The following is a 20,447-nucleotide window of genomic DNA, read 5'->3' as shown; positions in this document are numbered from 1 at the left end:
TGGATACAGACTAACATGGCTGCTACTCTGAAACCTATCAGAGGTACAGTTCCTTTGGGCACTTCAGTTGTCTGCCTCTCACTCACCAGCTCCAGGGGTCATAGAGGGAGAGGAAGGAGGCTGTGTGCATGGGGAGTGAGGGGTTGAGCAAGACTGAATGTGGGATGGGAAGGTACATGCAGCCACTGGGGAGTCCCTGGGGGAAAAGAGGCTGTAGAAAGAGGTGTCCTGGGAGAAGGGTGGCAGTGGAGGGACACTGTCAGTGCCTGGGGCTGAGGTTGTGTGAGGATCCTTGGCAGTACTAGGAGCTGAGGCTGGAAGTGTGTCTGCAATATGAGGCATTAGCACAGTCAGGACTGTGCTGGGCACTGCTCTCTGGTGCATCAGGGATCATCATCAGCAAAGCCCTTCTTCAAGCACCAAGGCCCCATCATAGACACACTGGGCTCCCTGCAACAGACCTCCAGCCCACACACAGTCCCGCCCTCTTCCCTGCCCAGGGTCATCTCCCATCCCCAGTTCCTGGTGTCCCCTGGTGACTCAACCCTTATCACTCTCTTCTGCTCTCTGGACTCACAGGCTCCCTCTGGCAGTGTCCCAGACACAGATGGGTACTGAGTTGGAATGCCCATCCCTGGGGCTGTTCTCTGCCCCCACCTGCAGCTAGTGTTCTCCTGTGATCCCAATTGCATGAAAGGAATGCTCCAAGGGTGAGGGGGATTTGCACCTCTGCTTAACCTCATGCTGCACAAGGTGTTAACCCCCCCCTTCCCGCCTCCTGTCCTAATGAGTTTACACAGCAGAGGATTACAAGGGATTTATGCTCTCCTTCCAGACTCTCACTGCTATTGGGCAGAGCACCAGGACAGGAGACAGTGACAGGCAAGGTGAGATGGAGCAGAGCAAAAATGCGGGGCTGAAATAGCAGGGAATCTGTAGGTTGGGACTGAGGGGCACTGGCAGAGCTCCGGGGAGTCCAGGGCTGGGATAGGAGGAGAGCTGTGGGTTGGTAGTGAGGGACATTGGTAGAGCTGGGGTCAGACTGTGCAGCCCAGGGGTGTGGGGACTACAAGTCATGAGCAAGGGGCATTGGCAGAACTTGAGGGAACCCTGAGCTGTGTTAGCAGGGGACTGCAGGTCAGGAGTGGGGTATCGACTGAGCTGTGCTCAGGGTACAGAGCCCAGGGCTGAGAGAGCAGCAAATCTGTAGGTGTGGAGTGAGGGACCTTAGCAGAGTCAGGGGAGAGCTGGGCCGGAATAGTACAGGGTCTGTGGATTGGGAGTGAGTGGGAATGGTAGAGCTGTGGGGCATGGAGAGTCCAGGGCTGGGATAGCAGTGGCCTTCTGTGTCTGGACTGAGAGGTTTCAGTGGAACTGTGGTGGAGGGAGCCCAGGGACGTCTGGAGGAAGCTTGCACAGAAGCTGGCTGTTCAGTCTGATTCACATCCCTGCCATTATACCCCCATGCCCTAACATGGGCGTGACTGGGCCGTGGATCTTCAGGGGGCTTGCACTACTTTCTGACAGATGGTAGCAGATTAGCTGGGAAGGAAATCCTCCTCCACAGCTGCCAAGACAGCTCTTTCCAGGGACAGAGCAGTCAGCAGGCTGGGAGGGGGTTGCGAGTGAGGAGGAAGAAACACCCACCAGCTGGGGTGGGGGGCCAGAAGGAGAGCCTTGTGCGGGGTTAGTGCTGCTCCTCGTGTCTGGGGCAGGGGCCTCACAGGGCTGAGGTCTCCCACGTGGGGATGGGGCAGACAGCACAGACGGGGGGTCTGAAGTGGAGGTCCGACCCCAGAGCTGAGCTGCTCCACCATCCCAACCCCTAGGAGCTCAGCAGAGGGAGGAAGCCACCTTGGTATCCCATGTATCCACGGATACGTGATTTATTTTCCCCAGGCTAATGAGGCAGCTGCAGAGCCAAGCCCTGGTGGTCTTTCCCCACAAGTGTCCAAGCTGCTGCTCTGCCCCCTCGAGGCTGGGCTCACCCGCTGTGGGACATGATTGGGGGCCAGACCCCTGAAGGCCATCTGTAACTACCTCTCTCTGCCTTCCAGACTGGGCTTAGCCTGCTGCTATGTCACTACTCCTGCTGGATGAGACAGCCGGAGACCTGCCTGTCAGAGACAACAGCCAGAGGCCCTCAGTGATCACAGCTATTCAAGGTCAGGGCCACATCACAACAACAATGCAAGGATTCCAAGGAAGGGGGGGCATAGGGACCCCCAGACTCCTTCTTTGACTTCCAAGGCCTCCTCCCAGCCTCCCTCACCCATCCACTCTGCCCTCACCCATTCAACCCTCCCTGATCCCCCTTCCTCTTCTCCTGTCCCCCTCATCTATCCCCATCCTCCGCACTTTCACTGCTGTCCCTGGGCTCATCCCAGCACCCCTGATGCCCATGACAGAGTGATGGTCTAACTGCTTTCCTGGTGACTTTCTAGATGTGTCAGCCATTGCTCATCCCACGAAGGCCCGGGGGCTGAAGACCTGGATGAGAGGTGAGCAAAGGGGCCCACCCCACACAAACAGTGAGGGGATTCAGGGTTGACACAGGCTAAGGTAGGTAACATAGCACACTAGAGAGGATAAGCCTCTACCCTCACCAGCACCCTATGTCACCACCCCATTCAGAGGGGACAGTGGGGCACAGACAGGGTACTTCCCCCAAGCAAAACTCTCTGCAGGAGACAGGTATCCCTCAGTCCAGAGAGGCAGTCTTCCCCAGGGATACAGTCCATTTTCCTGAAGTCTGAGTTCTTACTGGGGAAGTGCCTTTTTAATGTGCCCACCTTCCTACAACAAAAACATATGGACCCGCTCCTGCCTGCTTCTGCAGCAGGCAAAATACCAGCCAGAACCTCAGCTGTTGGGGGTGAGGGCTAGCGCTGCCTCCTCATCCCGAGGACACAGCCCGCTCAGACAGACAAATACCGGCTTGGAGAATCCACACCACAGAATGGACCCAAACACTCCGTTTCATATCCTCTTTCCTACAACCTCCATCACAGCCCAGGGGCAGCAGGTTTGTATAATTTTTGGTGGTGCCCACAACGGGTCCAAGTCCTGCCCCCTGCCACACCTGCCTAATGCTCTGGGAGGGAGTTTGGGTTCAGGAGGGGGTCTGGGGTGTAGGCTCTGAGAGGGAGTTTGTGTGTGGGATCTGGGCTGGGGCAGGGAGTTGGGGTGTGGGAGAGGGTGAGGGGGTACAGCGCTTACCTTGGGTGGCTCCCAAAAGTGACCTGCACACCACTCTGGCAGTGGCTCCCAGGCAGGGGGGCCAAAAGGGTCTCTGCACGCTACTGCCTACAGGCACCGCCCCCACAGTTCCCATTGGCCACAATTTCCAGCCAGTGGGCACTGCAGAGTCAGCTTTCGGGGTGGGGGCAACGTGTGGTGACTCCCCCCGAACCATAGGGCCGTTCCAGTCACTTCTAGGAGTGGTGTGGAGCAAGGCCGGGCAGGAAGCCACCCTTAGCCCTGCTGGCGGTGGCAGATGGGCCCTTTTAAATCAACCGGGGGCAGCAGGCAGGGCCAGGGGAAGAGTCCTTGCCCTGAACTTTGGTGGAGCTGGGCCCCGAATATTCCTGGAGCATGGGTACTACAGGCCCATATAACTCGCCGCCCCTGTCACAGCCCCTAACAGATCCCACTTCAGTTCCTCTCCTGCCCCCACTTCTCCCTGAATGACAATCTTTCAAAACTGCCCTTTCCTCAGCTGCTTTGACCGGGACCTGTTAGGCCTAAAATTGCGCTGTCTGCTAGCTTCCCAAATCTTCCTCCTGTGACTGCAGCCATGTGGGCCCCACACTTCTGGTGTGTAATGGCCAGACTCTCAGCACAGGCCCTCTTTCTCCCCAGGGAGCCCAGTGCTTAGTTCTTTCTTTAAAACTGTGACCTCAGCCTCCATAGTCGATACCGTCCAGCTTCTCATCCTTCTCTCGAATGGGCTGGCTCTGCAGGAAGATTTAGCGATAGCTCTTCCTCCAGCAGCCACTGCTTCTTCCCCTTCTCTTCCTTTACCCCATGGCAGGCCAGGTCCTGCTTGCTCTCGCTGACTTGGGTCCAAGCCCTGTCCCTTGAGACGCTCCTGCAAGCATGCCACTGTCAGACTCTGTAGATGGTTAAGTTCTACGTGGGCTTCTGCTCTGTCCTGTCAGCCATGGGAACGTCCTTCAGATCCTTCCACTCCTAAACTGGCAGGGGCTGCTGGGTTGCCTTCTTTTCCTCACAGGGGCCCAGCTGGTCCCATACACCTCTACATTGATCCCAGCCTCACAACTGCTATATCTGAGCTCACAGCTATGCTCTGACCTCCTAGAGCCCACTCCCCTCCCAGAACTCTGGAGAGGGGTCAGCAGTCCTTGGTCCCAGCCACTAGCCCTAGTCTGTAGGGTAAAATCTGTGCCAGCCCCTGGCCCCTCATTCCCTGATGTTGGGCTTTCAGAGTCGGTGGCATGGACACGGCAGCATGTGAGCCAGATGAACCGGGCAGAGCTGGAGAATGGGTTCCTGCGTTTACATGACGAGAACCTGGTGCTCAAAGAGTTTGCGTGCAAGCAGGAGGACAGGGTCAAGAGGTACCAGCAGGGCCCCATAAAACCCATCACCCTCACCACTAGGATCCTACGCTCCCCGAGAAATGATGGGGCAGAGGAGGGTATGCAGGGATTGTAGAGGAGCATGTGTAAGGGTCTGTGGTAATGCAGGAAGGGGGCCTGGGGTTAGAAGATTCACAGGGAGTGAATGGGGCTGTGCTCCCCACTCCCGCACAAGCGGGTACAGGCTGAGGGACACACTGGGGTGGGTAAGGTAGGGGCTGTGGCAGCGTGTGCCCAGGGATGGATTAGCCGCAGGTTCATTACCTGTGCTTCCTCCCCAGGCTGGGCACTAAGCTGCTGAGACGTACCCATGAGCGGGCACAGGTTGAGGGCCAGCTGGGCTCCAGGGCCAGGTGGTCATGCCGGAACCTGGAGGAGTCCTTGGAGGACCTGCAGGAGCGGGTGTGGGACCTGGAGCGGCGCAACGAGGGGCTGCGGAGTCGTCTGCTATCCTACAAGCAGCAGTTGCAGCTCCACAGGTCCTATGGCTACATCCAACCTCGGGTGGACACTGGACTCCGGCGGGTCCACACCGCAGGTGGGAGGGTGACTGAGGCACATCACAGAGGTGAAGGGGATGGATCAAGACAGGGAGTGGGAAATCACCATTCCTAGGGGCTGAAGTACCTCCCCCAGGAAGGGGGTGGGAGCTCAGGGGCTGCGAGGTGGGGGATCCCCACCCCAAGAGAAGGTCTGGGGCAGCAGAAGCTCAAGTAAAGAGCCCAGGGGATGACCCATCCTGGCCTCCAGTCAGGCCCTTTCCCAGCTCTGCTTCTGTGTATTGGAGTCAGCTCTCAAGTGCGGCGAGTCTACTGGCCTCAGTCCAGTCCCCTAGGAATCCTTTGCCCCTACAGGTTTAGCATCAGGAAGACATAAGACCTCATCCACCCTTTTCCCCTGTGCAGGGATGCAGATGCGCGGTCCAGAGGCCAGACCTACCCACACAGCTCCCCCCAGATACAGAGACCACATCACAGAGGGAGTACAAGCCAATATGGAGAGACAATGCATCCCTCTCCCACCCAGCACCACGGAAGGGGTAACAGCCCCTGAATCCCGACTGTGAGTACCTCCACAGCCCCACATCCTCTCCCTCAGATACCCCTTCCCTCCCTGCAGTGGGACATGGACACCACACCCTCACCATCACAGACTGCTCTGAGACCATCTTACTTGAGCACACCAGCATGTACTTGCATTACAGTTTCTCAATCCCTCCACTACCAGATCCAGACCTCTGCACTGTTTTCCAGCTTTCTGGCCCCTCTTCCCAGGGAGCAGGGGGTGAATTAGAGGAGAATTGTGGGGTGCTTAGGGAGTTCCCTCTTGCCAGGCTCTTCCAGCTTAGTAACTTCTACTCCAGAATCCAGTAGGCACTTCCTGTGCTCTTTTTAAACCACTTGCCCATTGGCTAGTTAGCTCATTACCTTCCCAACCCCGCTGGCCCAGTAATCAGGCACAGCCCTGACCAGTTAGACCTTGCGGAGAGGGGGGGGGGGGCGGCTAATTGATGCTAATAGTGACCAGAAGGGTGATGCAAGCACCCTCTCAGTGCTCTGTCAAACTCCCTAATCCTGCCATCTGCTCTCCAAACTTGCTTCCAGCACCCTGCTCCCTTTGGAGTCAATGTGGCATCACCCTAGCACCTGTGTCCTCTGATCCTGCCCCACACTTCCTTAGGGGTCAGCGCGTCAACCCAGGTCCCTGCTCCCCACAGATCCCACAGCCTAGTGTTGGCAGAGCTGGAGCCTGAGTTACAATGCCGGGCATGGGGGACAGAGATGGACCTCGAAGGGGCCCCGTCCCAGCAGTACCACCAGCAGGCCCTGGAGCATCGGTATGGCACTCCTGCGGGCTTGCTCAGCCCACCATTACCCCCTGAGTGAGGGGGTGGCTCTGTTGGGCCTGGGGGAGAGGGCGGGTCTATGCCTATATAGCCCTGGTGGGAAGAGGCAGTGTCTCCGATTGGCTTTGGGGCGGGACAGGGGAGGGTAAGGAAGGGGGGCTGTGCCAGGCCCAGATGGTCGGGGGAGAGGTTGTGCCAGGCCCAGGTTGGGGGCGTAGGACAGATGGAATGTGGGTCCCTTGCAGGGATTGCTGCTCTAGCTCAAGCCACCCACTGCTCCCCTTGCAGAGCCGCCATCCGGGGGAACGTGGAGCTGATCCGGCTGCAGCGGCTCCTGAGGGAGCGGAGCTGCGAGCTGGCTGTGACCAGAGTCAGATTCACTGACCTGCAGGAGGTGAATTAGCCCCAGTCCTGTGCCCCCCCGGGGGAGGGGAGAGAAAGACCCCCAGCTGTCAGTTCCCCTGCCCCACAGGGGGAGAGGAGAAAAAGGCCCCCAGCTGTCAGTTCCCCTGCCTGTGCCACCCTGGGGGAGAGACGAGAAAGGCCCCCAGCTGTCAGTTCCCCTGGCCCCCAGGGGGAGAGACGAGAAAGGCCCCCAGCTGTCAGTTCCCCTGGCCCCCAGGGGGAGAGACGAGAAAGGCCCCCAGCTGTCAGTTCCCCTGCCCCACAGGGGGAGAGATGAGAAAGGCCCCCAGCTGTCAGTTCCCCTGCCCTCCAGGGGGAGAGATGAGAAAGGCCCCCAGCTGTCAGTTCTCCTGCCCCCCAGGGGGAGAGATGAGAAAGGCCCCCAGCTGTCAGTTCCCCTGGCCCCCAGGGGGAGAGACGAGAAAGGCCCCCAGCTGTCAGTTCCCCTGCCCCCCAGGGGGAGAGATGAGAAAGGCCCCCAGCTGTCAGTTCCCCAGTCCTGTGCCCCCCAGGGGAAGAGACGAGAAAGGCCCCCAGCTGTCAGTTCCCCTGGCCCCCAGGGGGAGAGACGAGAAAGGCCCCCAGCTGTCAGTTCCCCTGGCCCCCAGGGGGAGAGACGAGAAAGGCCCCCAGCTGTCAGTTCCCCTGCCCCCCAGGGGGAGAGATGAGAAAGGCCCCCAGCTGTCAGTTCCCCTGCCCTCCAGGGGGAGAGACGAGAAAGGCCCCCAGCTGTCAGTTCTCCTGCCCCCCAGGGGGAGAGACGAGAAAGGCCCCCAGCTGTCAGTTCCCCTGGCCCCCAGGGGGAGAGACGAGAAAGGCCCCCAGCTGTCAGTTCCCCTGCCCCCCAGGGGGAGAGATGAGAAAGGCCCCCAGCTGTCAGTTCCCCTGCCCCCCAGGGGGAGAGACGAGAAAGGCCCCCAGCTGTCAGTTCCCCTGCCCCCCAGGGGGAGAGATGAGAAAGGCCCCCAGCTGTCAGTTCCCCTGCCCGTGCCCCCCCAGGGGAAGAGACGAGAAAGGCCCCCAGCTGTCAGTTCCCCTGCCTGTGCCACCCAGGGGGAGAGGAGAAGAGACACTCCCAGCATCTAGAAAAGGAGGACTTGTGGCACCTTAGAGACTAACCAATTTATTTGAGCATGAGCTTTCGTGAGCTATAGCTCACTTCATCGGATGCATACTGTGGAAATTGCAGAAGACATTATATACACAGACACCATGAAACAATACCTCCTCCCACCCCACTCTCCTGCTGGTAATAGCTTATCTAAAGTGATCATCAAGTTGGGCCATTTCCAGCACAAATCCAGGTTTTCTCACCCCCCCCCCCCCACAGACAAACTCACTCTCTTGCTGGTAATAGCCCATCCAAAGTGACCACTGTCTTCACAATGTGTATGATAATCAAGGTGGGCCATTTTCAAACCTGGATTTCTGCAGGAAATGGCCCACCTTGATTATCATACACATTGTGAAGACAGTGGTCACTTTGGATAGGCTATTACCAGCAAGAGAGTGAGTTTGTCTGTGGGGGGGGCGGAGGGTGAGAAAACCTGGATTTGTGCTGGAAATGGCCCAACTTGATGATCACTTTAGATAAGCTATTACCAGCAGGAGAGTGGGGTGGGAGGAGGTATTGTTTCATGGTGTCTGTGTATATAATGTCTTCTGCAATTTCCACAGTATGCATCCGATGAAGTGAGCTGTAGCTCACGAAAGCTCATGCTCAAATAAATTGGTTAGTCTCTAAGGTGCCACAAGTCCTCCTTTTCTTTTTGCGAATACAGACTAACACGGCTGTTACTCTGATCCCAGCATCTAGGCACCTGCCTGTACCACCTGGGGAGAGATACCCGAGTATACAGTGTGACCCCACCAACCCACCCACCTGTGGGGATGAGTAGGGATTTGGAGGGGAAGCTCTCCCTTCAGCCAACTCCATGGGGATCTCCCGCCTTCACCCCCTCATGTCTGCATCTGTTCCTCCAGTGGGATCAGTGTAGCTGCTTCCCGGGTTGGGAGGGCAGGAGGGGGACAGTTCTGAGGGCGACAGGGAGAGGCCAGGCCCAAAGCCCTCCCAAGTCAGCGCTCAGCAAATTATAGGCTCCACATAGCAGCACTGATGGCAGCTCTGCGATTTCTCTTCCCAGGCCTATGAGAGCCAACTCCAGCAGGTAAATACTGATGTACGGGAACTCCGCTCCCCAGCAACCCTCATGGGATCTGCCCTCCACCCCGCAGGAAGGGAGTGCCCCTCTGTACTGATGGGACAAGAGCTCCCCTCCCCCGGCTGGGACCCATCCCGAGGGCAATGCACTCTAGACTTGGGGGGGAGGCTGGGGCAAAGAAAGTCTCTCTGTATCCAGCCCTAAAGAGACAGCCCTCACTCCCTTGTCCTTGGGTTATCATGCTCAGTTCCAGGTCCCTCCATCCTGGCAGCCCTGCAGCAGGGAGGGGCCGGCATCCCTCTCTCCTGCCTGTGCTGGTCTTTCTTCCTTCCCTCCCCCACCAGAACCAGGAGATGCTGAGAACCAGCAGTGAGGCCCTCCTGGCCCAGGTGGAGGAGCTCACCGTGCAGCTGAAGGTAGAGACGCAGAAGGTGATGGCGTTGGAGAGCAAAGTGGAGAGCGTCTCATTCCTGCAGGGGGCGCTGGAGGAGGTAGGGAGACCTTGTTAGCCGATGGCCAGGGATGTTTGGTGAGGTGCCAGCTATGCCCGTTTTATACCATCCGTGACTTTAACTGCTAGGACGCACTGTCCCTTCGCGGCGGGCAGCCCGGGCTAGGCTGACGGATGCCCCAAGGTCCTAACCACCCGTGACTTTAACTGCTAGAGCTCAGAGCTCCTTCGCAGCGGGCAGTCAGGATTGACTGACAGGTGCCCCAAGAGTTTGCCCCGTGGAGCCGGCACAACTCAACGCTAGGCTCTTAGTACTCTCACCTAATGGCCAGGCTTTATAGCCAAAACGGCTGAGGTTCTTTAATTGTGTTGGCTGCTTTACAGTAAACCAGAGAAACAAGTCAGCCTGATGCACAATGGTTACCAAAATTTATTAAACTAGATTCTAATCATGTGGTTACAAAATTGCTAGTGCCTACTTATTTAAATGTAGAGATGTTACACACACAAACGAGTTACAAAACTGAAGCCACAATCCCAAAGAAAGAAAACAAAGTATAGAGCTCTATTTCAAAATATGTGTACACTAAAGATAGGAGATCAGGTGTGGGTGCTTCTTACCCTCCTTGCATCTCTCGATTCCAGCGGTGCCAAGCCAGGATCGGTCACTCAATTCCGCGGAAAGACGAATAAGGGACAAGGCTTAGGGACCCTCTTAGCTGCAGAAGCCTTGGGAGGCTGTCACGTATCTGACCAGCAGATAGATAGTGAAAAGCACTCAAAAATCATGGTGCTGTAGGTCCCCTACTTATACCTCTGTACTCCTTTATTCTCTTTCTCCTTTCTATGCTAAATTGGGGCTGGTCTGTCGGGGTGACGCCAGCTCTCGCAAGAGTAGTTCACACTTGCAAGGGAGAAACAATAAGTTTCGACTACTGGACACTTCTTTTATCAGGGTAAATATTTTCCCACCTAGGATGTTGGTGTGTGTGCATCATGCTGTTTTAGTAAGGGCTAAGAGCCATGTCTGTCACAGGGCCTCTGCCTGCTGTGAGCCTAATCGTTGTATATGTTCCCAGAGGCACATTGTCACAGCACACCTGTGCTTCTCACAGCTTCAAAGGCTGTGCTGGAATTTATGTTGAGTGCCCTGTTGTTTTGGCTCCCGTGTGTTTCCAGCAATGCTGGTCTGAGGGGGGGGGCTGGCTGTCTGGCTACAGACCTATCCAGCTAATCCAAGCCCTGGGGACCCCCCTTTTCCCTACTCTGAGGCCAGCTTCCCTGGAGTCAGTAGGTGGGTCCCTGGTGAGCAGGGGCTGGGGGGGGTCCCTTTCTAACCCTAGAGAAAGAGCCTGACAGGCCCACCCCTCATTGGCTGGGGGACCCAGGTCTGGGGACTGATCTCTGTCTCTCTCAGTTTCAGGAGAGAATCAGGTCCCTGGAGAAGGAGCGAGACCTGTTGAAGGAGGATTATGATAAATTGCTGGAGAGGTGAGACTATGAGTGTGGCCAAGCCCCGCACCATGCAGTGGGGCTGTCCCATGGAGATGGTGCCCAAGGTCAAGTGAGAAGTTTCAGCCCCCATTTATCCCCAGAGGTGCCACAGCCTGGGGTCCAGTCACACCAGATCTGTTTGGTGCCTGCTCAGCCCCTACACTGGGCTCCATTCAGGGTCGGGCTGCTGGGGCTGGAAGCTCTGGCCTGCAGCAGATAGGCAAAGGTCTGGAGCAGCCCCAGAGTCTGCCAGAGACAGGAGACTGATCCCAACGGGCTGACCCTGGAGGATGGGGGTTTTGGGGGAGAGCCTTAGGATGTCCTCTCCAAGTCTGTGGTACAGTGTGGGGAGGGCCTGGCAGAGCCATAGGGACACCCCCTCACCTTCAGTCTGCTATGCCTGGGTGGGGCCTGGCAATGAATTGCCGCAGCCATGCAGCAGCAGCTCCCAGGGCCCTGAAGGCTCAGGGCACCATGTGTGCTGGAGCTTCTCTTGGCGGGATTGGGGTTTGTGGCCCTTGCAGTAACCCTGTAGCATTGCCCCTCTTGCTGCAGCAGTCTGGCCTGTGAGCAGCGGCAGGGGAACATCTCACGGCTGGAGGAGCAGCTGAGCTTGGAGCTGGCGGAGAAGAGGCGGCTGGTGGAGGAGCTGGCGCAGGAGAGAGGTGAGGGGGCTGGCAGGACGGGGGGGAGAATCTCAGTACCAGCACAGGGACAAGGGACTGAAATGGCAGCTTCATCCCAATGGGGAGTTCTTGCGTCCCCATTGACTAGGCCACTCTCACTGGGGTGGGGTCATTGCAGGTGTACTACAGTCTGGGAAGGGTGAGGGGTACCTCCCAGCCACACGACAGCAGTGGGGGGAGAGGGGAGGGGTGCATAGAGTCTGGCCTGAGGGAGGGGGTGGATCCTTGGTGTGCAACACGTGTATTGGGGGGCAGAATGTATCCCAGTCACACAGGGCCAGGACCAGCTCTGTACCACAACCAGTTTGGTATCCAGGCCTGACCCCCGTCTTGTCCCCAGCTCGGAGTGAGGAGCTGAAGCAGGAAGTGGAGAGGGGGAAACAAACTCCAGAGCAGAAGCCTGAGCCGACCCTGTCCCAGGTGGGTACGAGCCAGGGAGGAGCCAGGATTGGCTGATCTCCCCAGGCCCCTTCGTGGGGTGTGGTAGGTGCCCCATCCTCTCGCAGCATTTGGCAGGTAAAGGGCATAGAGCTGGGGCCTGTGTGGGGGTAGTTGGGAGTGGGGTGGGGCTGGTCTGGTCCCTGTGTGGAGGAGTCGGGGACTGGGCTGGTCCCACCCATCATGGCAAGCACAGGGAAATCAGAGGGTGGCTGGGCTGGACTGGGCTGGTCCCACCTGTCATGGCAAGTGCAAGGCCATATGTGGGGGAGTCAGCAGGTCTGGGATGGTCCTTCCTCTCATGGCGAATGCTATGTAGGGGGAGTTAAAAGTCTAGGGAGGCTGGGCCGGCCCCCCCATCATGACAAGTGCTGCAGCCTGTGCAGGGAAGACAAGGGGGTCTAGGCTGGGCCCGCACGTCCTGGCGAGTGCTGGTGCTAGGCGCGGGGGAGTTGCAGCCTTGGGGACTGTGGTGTTCCTCCCTCATTCAGCAGGGGAGGCAAGGCCCTTTTCTGCTCACTCGCCCGTTTCCCTACAGCACCCCTGTCTGGATCGGCTCCCCACCGAGACTGAGCAGGAGGCGCTGTTCACCCAGCGGAGCCTGAGCCGGAGACTCCGGGAGACAGAAGCTGCCCAGGCTGACACCATCCTGGAGCTGGAGAAAACCCGGGACATGCTGATCCTGCAGCACCGCATCAACCGGGACTATCAGGTTGGGGAGGTGGTGGCACAGGGAGTGACTGACCCGGGTGCTGTGTCAGGCCGAGCTGTGGGGCGGGGGGCGGAGGGGATGAGCTGTGGGGTGGGTGGGGGGGGTGAGCTGCTGTGTGACTGACCCGGGTGCTGTGTCAGGCCGAGCTGTGGGGCGGGGGGGGATGAACTGTGGGACTGGGGGGGTGAGCTGCTGGGTGACTGACCCAGGTGCTGTGTCAGGCTGAGCTGTGGGGCGGGGGGCGGAGGGGATGAGCTGTGGGGTGGGTGGGGGGGTGAGCTGCTGTGTGACTGACCCAGGTGCTGTGTCAGGCCGAGCTGTGGGGCGGGGGGGGATGAACTGTGGGACTGGGGGGGTGAGCTGCTGTGTGACTGACCCGGGTGCTGTGTCAGGCCGAGCTGTGGGGCGGGGGGGGGCGGGGGGGGGGTGAGCTGCTGTGTGACTGACCCGGGTGCTGTGTCAGGCCGAGCTGTGGGGCGGGGGGGGGGGAATAACTGTGGGACTGGGGGGGTGAGCTGCTGTGTGACTGACCCGGGTGCTGTATCAGGCCGAGCTGTGGGGCGGGGGGGGGGATGAACTGTGGGACTGCGGGGGTGAGCTGCTGTGTGACTGACCCGGGTGCTGTGTCAGGCCGAGCTGGAAGGTGTGATGGTGCAGGCTGAGCAGGAGAAGAGGGGACATGAGGAAAAGCAGCAGAAAATGGTGCAGCTCCTGGATCTGCGCAGCGCCCACATCCGCCAGCTGGAGGGTAAGGGCAGAGCCAGTCCCACCTGCCCCCTGGAGCAATTTTCGTCGTGCCTCCCTCACGACCACTGCTGGAGACAGAACGGGGCAGGATGGACCTTTGGCTGGACGTGTGCTCTCGTTCCCTGCCACAATAGGCTGTGCCGGGTCCCTGCGTGCCCAGTGTACTGTTCCGAGGGGGACCTGGCCCCTCGATAGCAGTTGGCTTGCTGCACAGCTCTTGGGCTGGCAGATAGCTACACTGGGCTTGTGGGGACTGACCCTGCAGCAAGAGGGGGCAAGACAGCAGCCAGGCAGTGGGTCACTCCTGTCAGGAACGGATAGGGGAGGGGGACAGGTACAAGCTATGCCTTGGGGATAGAGGGGGGAGAAGATGGGGACATGCCCACGCCTCACAGGCCCGCATCTCCTCCCCCAGAGCAGCTGAAAGATGTGGCCTATGGGACGCAGCAGCTCCCACTTCTGCAGACTGAGGGTGATGTGGACGTGGAGAAGGGCAAGGCACCTGTGTTGCGGCGTGGTGAGAACCTGTTTGAGCTGCACATTGCAGGGGCAGTGCTGTCAAGGGAGGCACTGCAGGTGCTGGGGGATGTCCAGCCCGTCACCTTCTGCACCTATGCCTTCTACGACTGCGAGACGCACTGCACACCGATGGTGCGTGGGGCCCGGCCACGCTACAGCTTCACTTCTCAGTACGTGATACAGGCTGAGCCCCTCTTCCTGCAGTACCTGCAGGGGGCTGCCGCCCGCCTAGACCTGCACCTGGCCACGGCTACTGAACACAGCACTCTGGCTTCCTCTTGGCTGCGCTTCCGGGAGGTTCTGGGGCGTGGGGAGCGCTTGCACGCCACAGCGATGCTGCACGGTAAGAGCTTTCCCTCGCCACGGCGATGCTCTACGATGAAGCGCTCCCCTTGCCCTCTGCCATGGCAGCTGCTCAGTGAGGGCGCCCGGCCTTGTCAGTGCCACAGACAGTAAAACACTCCCATGGCCTGGAGAGCCATTAGCTCATCTTTCCCTCACAGTAAAGACTCCCTGGGGCCAAGGCTTGCAGCCTGGGGAACGTTCCAGGTTTCTAACCATTCTTACGTCCTTGTGGCCTTCATGTCCTGTTTCCTGCTGCCCTAATTCCTTCTTGCTCCCCCAATTCCTATCCCCTGGACTTTCTGTCCACACTGCCTTCTGCATGTCCCCTCAACCCCTGCCCGCTTCACACCCTGTAGGTCCGAACGGCGAGAACTATGGGATGCTGGAGTACTGGATGAGGCTTTGCCTGCCCATGGAGCAGACCATGCGGCTGCACTGCGAGCGCACCAAGGCCTTGGGCTACTTGTCAGCCTGCATGCCCCAGGCCAGAGCTGCCCAGCAGAGCAGGCAGCAGGACAAGGAGGGGGTGAGGAAGCAGGGGTGTGTATGGGGGAGGAGTATGTGAGGGTAAACACACACACTCATACTGCAGGAAATGCACCCCAGAAAGGGGGAGCCTTATAGGGCCATGCCCACTGGTACAGGATCCCTGTAGGGACATATGCCCCCACAAAAGGGGCTCCCCATGGTGGGACACAACCACAGGGCCTCATAGGGATATGTGCTCCGCACTAGGAGCTCTCTGGCACATGTCAGAGCAGGATCCCTGTAAGGGAGGCCTCAGGCACTCTGGACATTAAAGTGCCTTCAATGTGGCAAAGCCATGATTCCTATGGGATGCAGCCTGGGCCCTCTGCTCATCCAGTTACCAGCCTTTCTCAGTCTCCCCCTCCAGGTCCTGGAAACTGAGTGGCTGTGGAATGAGCTGCAGGTGCAGATTGTGGGCTGCACTAGCCTGCGGGGTCGTTGGCTCAGCACCCAGCCCAGCCCCTACGCCATGTACCGCTTCTTCACCTTCCCTGACCACGACACACCCATCATCCCCTCCAGCAACAACCCGCACTTTGGAGACCTGCGGACCTTCCCCATGCGCCCCACAGCTGAACTCGACCGCTATCTGCGTCTAGAGAGCCTCTGGGTGTACATCTTCGATGACGAGGATGCAGAGCCAGGCAGTTACTTGGGCAAAGCACAGATCCCCCTGCTGCCTCTGGCATGTGGGCACAATATCACAGGTGAAAGCCGCTGGACCCAGATCCTCTATTGCTCAAGGAACAGAGCTGGGCACAGTTCCCCTGCCCCTGGCCTCAGTGCCCAGGGCCCCACCCCCTGTGCCCTCTTATGCCTCCAATTCTGTACTCCGTAGGAGATTTCGTCCTCACCAACCCATCTGGACACCCCAATGGCTCCATCAGCCTCAGCCTGGAGTGGAAGTGTCAGTATCTGCCCCCAGGGGCCGCCCTGCACCAAGTGGCCTGGGCCAGGGAACACCAGCATGAGAGATCCTTGGAGCAGCTGATTGAGGAGGAAAGGGCTGCACTACACAGCCAGGTACAGAACGACCCAGCAGCCCAGGCTTAACACCTGCCCCCTACAATACCACCCTCCCAGTGAGGGCTGGGAGTCAGGGCTCCTGGCTTCTATCCACTGCTCTTTCTTTGCCTTGCTGGGTGATGCTGCCATTCCTGCACCCCAGTACAAAAAGGAGTAGGTTAGTGGGAATGGGGGAAGCTGCCAGGCTGTGGCGTGACTGTGCTGTTCTGACCCCTGCTCAGGCCCGGCTTGCTCCCAGCACCTTGCCATCGCAGCCTGAGGGCCAGGGGAAGCAGCTCCAGGTCTCAGTGGTCAAGGCTGATGGATGCAGGGGGAAGCGGGATCAGGGAGCCAGCAGTCAGACCCAGCCCAATCCAGTGCCAGCAGCCAGTGGCTACACGCCGGAGGAGGGAGAAGAGGTGGCTCCCGTGGGAGACACTGCTGAGGTGAGACTAGTTAGAGGGGGCCAGGAAGCAGGCAGTGAGGGTGCAGCAACCCAAGGCCCCTTCCCAATGCTCACCCCACACTAGGGGTCATCAGTTATTTTTTCTCAGGGTCCAAATTTCTTGGGCAAGGTACAGTCAAGGTCCAGACTTCAGAGAAACAGTTTTCACACCGCAATAACAATGACAGTAATAAGTACATAAAAAGATGTGATGGTCTGTTCACAAGCATCTGGCAGTCCAGATTTGGCCCACAGGCTGCCTAGTGCCCCACACTGAACCAGCTGTTCCCCTAGCCTGATGTGGTTTGTCTGTGCAGGGGACGCCGGAGGGGAAAGAGGTCCAGGCTGGCCAGGAGGAGCAGGAGGAAACAGGATACTCAGCTAAGGATGCTGAAACCTCTGCCAGGACCCAGCGCTTGGAGCCAAAATCCCTTGCACTGGATGTAGGCTCTGCTCCCGAGGACATGGGTACCAGCTCCTGCCTCCCATGGGGTACCCAGCTGTCAGAGCCAACTGACCAGGCTACCCTTGGGTCCTGCTCAGCCCCTCATGCTGTGCCAGAGCTGATGCTACAGGTCACACGCACCCAGCCCCAGGTGGCACAATGTAGAACCATAGACAGGGCATCCGGCCATCCAGCTGTGGATTGGGGCTCACGGTGGTGAGGGAGGGCGACGTGGCCATCCAGCTGTGGATTGGGGCTCACGGTGGTGAGGGAGGGCAGCGCGGCCATCCAGCTGTGGATTGGGGCTCACGGTGGTGAGGGAGGGCGACGCGGCCATCCAGCTGTGGATTGGGGCTCACGGTGGTGAGGGAGGGCGACGCGGCCATCCAGCTGTGGATTGGGGCTCACGGTGGTGAGGGAGGGCGACGCGGCCATCCAGCTGTGGATTGGGGCTCACGGTGGTGAGGGAGGGCGACGCGGCCATCCAGCTGTGGATTGGGGCTCACGGTGGTGAGGGAGGGCGACGTGGCCATCCAGCTGTGGATTGGGGCTCACGGTGGTGAGGGAGGGCAGCGCGGCCATCCAGCTGTGGATTGGGGCTCACGGTGGTGAGGGAGGGCGACGCGGCCATCCAGCTGTGGATTGGGGCTCACGGTGGTGAGGGAGGGCGACGCGGCCATCCAGCTGTGGATTGGGGCTCACGGTGGTGAGGGAGGGCGACGCGGCCATCCAGCTGTGGATTGGGGCTCACGGTGGTGAGGGAGGGCGACGCGGCCATCCAGCTGTGGATTGGGGCTCACAGTGGTGAGGGAGGGCAACACGGCCATCCAGCTGCAAAGCAGGGTCCCTGCATGAACAAACTCAGCGGTAGGCATAGGTGCAGCCCCAAAGCAGGCTGCCGCTGCAGCCATGCTCTTCAAGGCCCATGGTACAGGTGGGAGCAGGGGGTGGGCAGGTTCCATTCTAATTCCCCTCCCGGTAACAAATTCTCTGTCCCTGCCAGCCCCTGAGGAGGTCTGTGAGCCAGCGCCGGACAGCAGCAGCGACACACAGACCACAGACAGTGACGAGATCGTGGTGGGGACCAGCCTGGGGAGCTCTCCAAAGGTGGTAATGCCCCCACCCCTGAGGCAGTGCTGGAGGAGAGGGTGCACAGACCGTTGGGGAGGGAGCCCTGCCAGGTACAGGAGTCGGGGAGGAGCATGGGGCAGCTACAGCTTGTCGTGACAGTGCTGAGCCCTACTGGGTTCCGAAGTGGGGGAGATGGGAGCTTGGCTCAGCCAGCCTCCCCCCACCCCCTGCAGAAGAGTTTGGGGCCCTGGTTCCCACCCTCTCAGGCCTTGTGTGACCTGCTCTCACCTCATCTTGTCAGGACATGGAGTGGATCCGCATTGAGATAGTCTCTCTGAGTCTGCACCCTGAGGCCGTGGCCTGTGAACACATCCAGCAGCTGTACGTGGAGTACCACTTCCCAGGGGTGCCCCTGGCTGAGACTGAGACCCCCCTGTCCCTGCGCAAGCCCCAGGGCAGCGAGGAGATCTACTTCCACTTCAGCAAGGGTGAGCTGCTGCGGGGAGGGTCTGGCTCTCGCCCTTCCCACAGCCCTACCCCCCAGAGGCAGGGCGGGCATCTCATGCCTCATAGGGGGATGGGGATGACACATGGGTGGAGACAGGAAAAGCATCTCTCCCCCACCCCGGGACAGAGCTCATACCTAGGCCTTTGGGCCCAGCTCTGCAGGGCATCACTCCAGGCCCAGGACAGCGGTGCTGTTGTTGGGAAAAGGAGGCCATGACTAGTTTAATAGCCCCACTTTCCTCAGCCCCCTCCCTGCGACTCAGCTCCCCCACTGCCAGTGCAAGCTGACAAAGGCCCCACGTCCCCGACTCTTGTTGCGCTGAGCAGCCTGGCCCAGGCCCGCCCCAGGGGGCTCCCTCCCCACAGGGAGAAGGTGGCGCTGGACCACTAGCAGCCTGGGAAGAGGAGCAACACTGGGTCGACTGTCACCATCTGGCCCCAAGGGAGCATCAGATTGTTGCCCTGACTCCTCCCCTTGGTCCCCCCTCCAGTCCCCAGCGAGCATCACCCTGACTCCTCCTCTTGGTGCCTTCCCACTCAGCTTCACCCTGACTCCTCCCCTTGGTCCCCCCCCAGTCCCCAGCGAGCATCGCCCTGACTCCTCCCCTTGGTGCCCCCCCCACTGAGCATTGCCATGGCTAACAGCCTTTTGCCCCCACCACAGTGATTCAGCTGGACACCGAGGGGGTGAGCATGCAGCGGGAACTCCTCTTCTCCATGCTGCAGGCAGAGGAGGCAGGGCAGAGCTGGTGAGCGTCCTGGCTGGGGACAGGAATTCCAGTCCCTTGGGATAAAGGTCCCCAGCACATACCCCTGCTGCACTCACCCCCATCCCCTCCCCGTACAGGCTCTTAGAGCCTGCTCATCACCTCTTCTGAGCATGTTCCTGTAAGTGCCTGAACACTGTGACCAATATTCGCCCCGTGCTTGTTCTCTCCCGTGGGTGGAGCATGTGCACCCGTGCTGCTGTAGGTTAGAGAAGGCAGATCAAAGGAATGTGCCAGGAGGTCTGTAATGGTCCTTAGCTCTTGGAGGCATTTGTTTCACACAGGCCCAACGTGCCCCTCCGCATCTTTACACTTCCTGCAGAAGGCCCCCTTGGCCAGAGGAGTAAAGCTGTCAGGCAGAGCCCTCCTCCCTGAGCTTTTGGCTCTTTTAGATCCCCTGGGCCCAGGCCACTGAGTGCACTAGAGGTGAGGACAGCGCCCTTCAGCTTGGCTTTTCTGTGGGGAGCCGGGGTAGGATGGGCTGGATGCAGGTGCAGGATCCAGACACATTGCCCCCTTATTGCAGGCTGCAGTTCGTGGTGGTGAGCGAGCCCCTGCCTGGGACTGGAGGCGAGTGTGAGGACGTGGGCTTTGCCTATGTAGACCTGCACGAGATCCTGCGGACAGGCAATGATGTGCTGGAGCGTGACCTCGATGGTGAGTGACGGAGCCAGCAGCACCCAAACGAGCGGTCTCCACTGCTGAGCTGCTGCCTCTGTTCCCCTGCACGCCACCTGCATGAAAGGGGGCCAGTGGAGCAGATAAGAGGCCAGGGACCTGGCCACTGAGCTGGGATCTATACCTGGGAGCCAACCTCCCTCCATGTCCTGGGAGCTGCAGCAGTGCAAGTCCTGTCCCTTCCCAGGGCTGGGGGAGGCAAGTCCCACACCAGGCCCAGCCAGAGAATGGCCCTGGAGAAACACTGACCCCTCCCCTCACTTCCGCTCTCTTACCCACTCCCGGCAGTTGTCAGCCCTCAGGACCGCTCTGCCATCGGGAGGCTGAAGGTCTCTGTGGAAGCAGCTGCTGCCCTCTGCGCCATCTACTGGGAGGGGAGACGAAAGGCTGAAGAGGAGGAATGAGGGCTCCATCAGCTCCCACAAGGCGTGCAAGGACTTGGGACCGTAAGGTTCAAATGGGGACCTCTCCCCCACCTCAAAGCTCACTAGTGAAGGATGCCACCCCGCCTGAGCAATCAACACGACTCAGATTGTGAGCTCCTCAGGGCAGTGCCTGTCCCTGCTCTGTCTATACAGAGCCTAGCATAAGGGGT

General features: G+C 59.4%; 1 protein-coding gene and 1 long non-coding RNA gene across 2 annotated transcripts; one reads left to right on the top strand and one right to left on the bottom strand.

Annotated features, from left to right (window-relative positions):
* Positions 1 to 2,077: 2,077 nt before the first annotated feature.
* On the top strand, positions 2,078 to 20,423 carry RPGRIP1 (RPGR interacting protein 1). The gene is made up of 24 exons (XM_043527110.1): positions 2,078 to 2,165; positions 2,445 to 2,501; positions 4,448 to 4,580; positions 4,883 to 5,169; positions 5,507 to 5,663; positions 6,736 to 6,841; positions 8,997 to 9,020; positions 9,359 to 9,505; positions 10,883 to 10,956; positions 11,515 to 11,624; positions 11,986 to 12,065; positions 12,622 to 12,795; positions 13,426 to 13,543; positions 13,958 to 14,404; positions 14,763 to 14,932; positions 15,302 to 15,641; positions 15,773 to 15,957; positions 16,182 to 16,385; positions 16,702 to 16,852; positions 17,833 to 17,936; positions 18,202 to 18,388; positions 19,072 to 19,156; positions 19,701 to 19,831; positions 20,141 to 20,423. The coding sequence occupies exons 1-24, from the start codon at positions 2,078 to 2,080 to the stop codon at positions 20,254 to 20,256; spliced, it is 3,675 nt and encodes a 1,224-aa protein (XP_043383045.1). The 3' UTR covers positions 20,257 to 20,423.
* On the bottom strand, positions 16,576 to 18,317 carry LOC122462717. The gene is made up of 2 exons (XR_006285428.1): positions 18,189 to 18,317; positions 16,576 to 17,676 (listed from the first exon to the last, which is right to left on the bottom strand). It is a non-coding gene; the product is annotated as an uncharacterized LOC122462717 (long non-coding RNA).
* Positions 20,424 to 20,447: the final 24 nt, after the last annotated feature.

This window comes from Chelonia mydas, chromosome 13 (assembly GCF_015237465.2).
Source record: "Chelonia mydas isolate rCheMyd1 chromosome 13, rCheMyd1.pri.v2, whole genome shotgun sequence".
Classification (NCBI taxonomy): Eukaryota; Metazoa; Chordata; order Testudines; family Cheloniidae; genus Chelonia; species Chelonia mydas.
The sequence above is the reverse complement of the archived record's forward strand: the minus strand, read 5'-3'. Positions and strand labels throughout refer to the sequence as shown.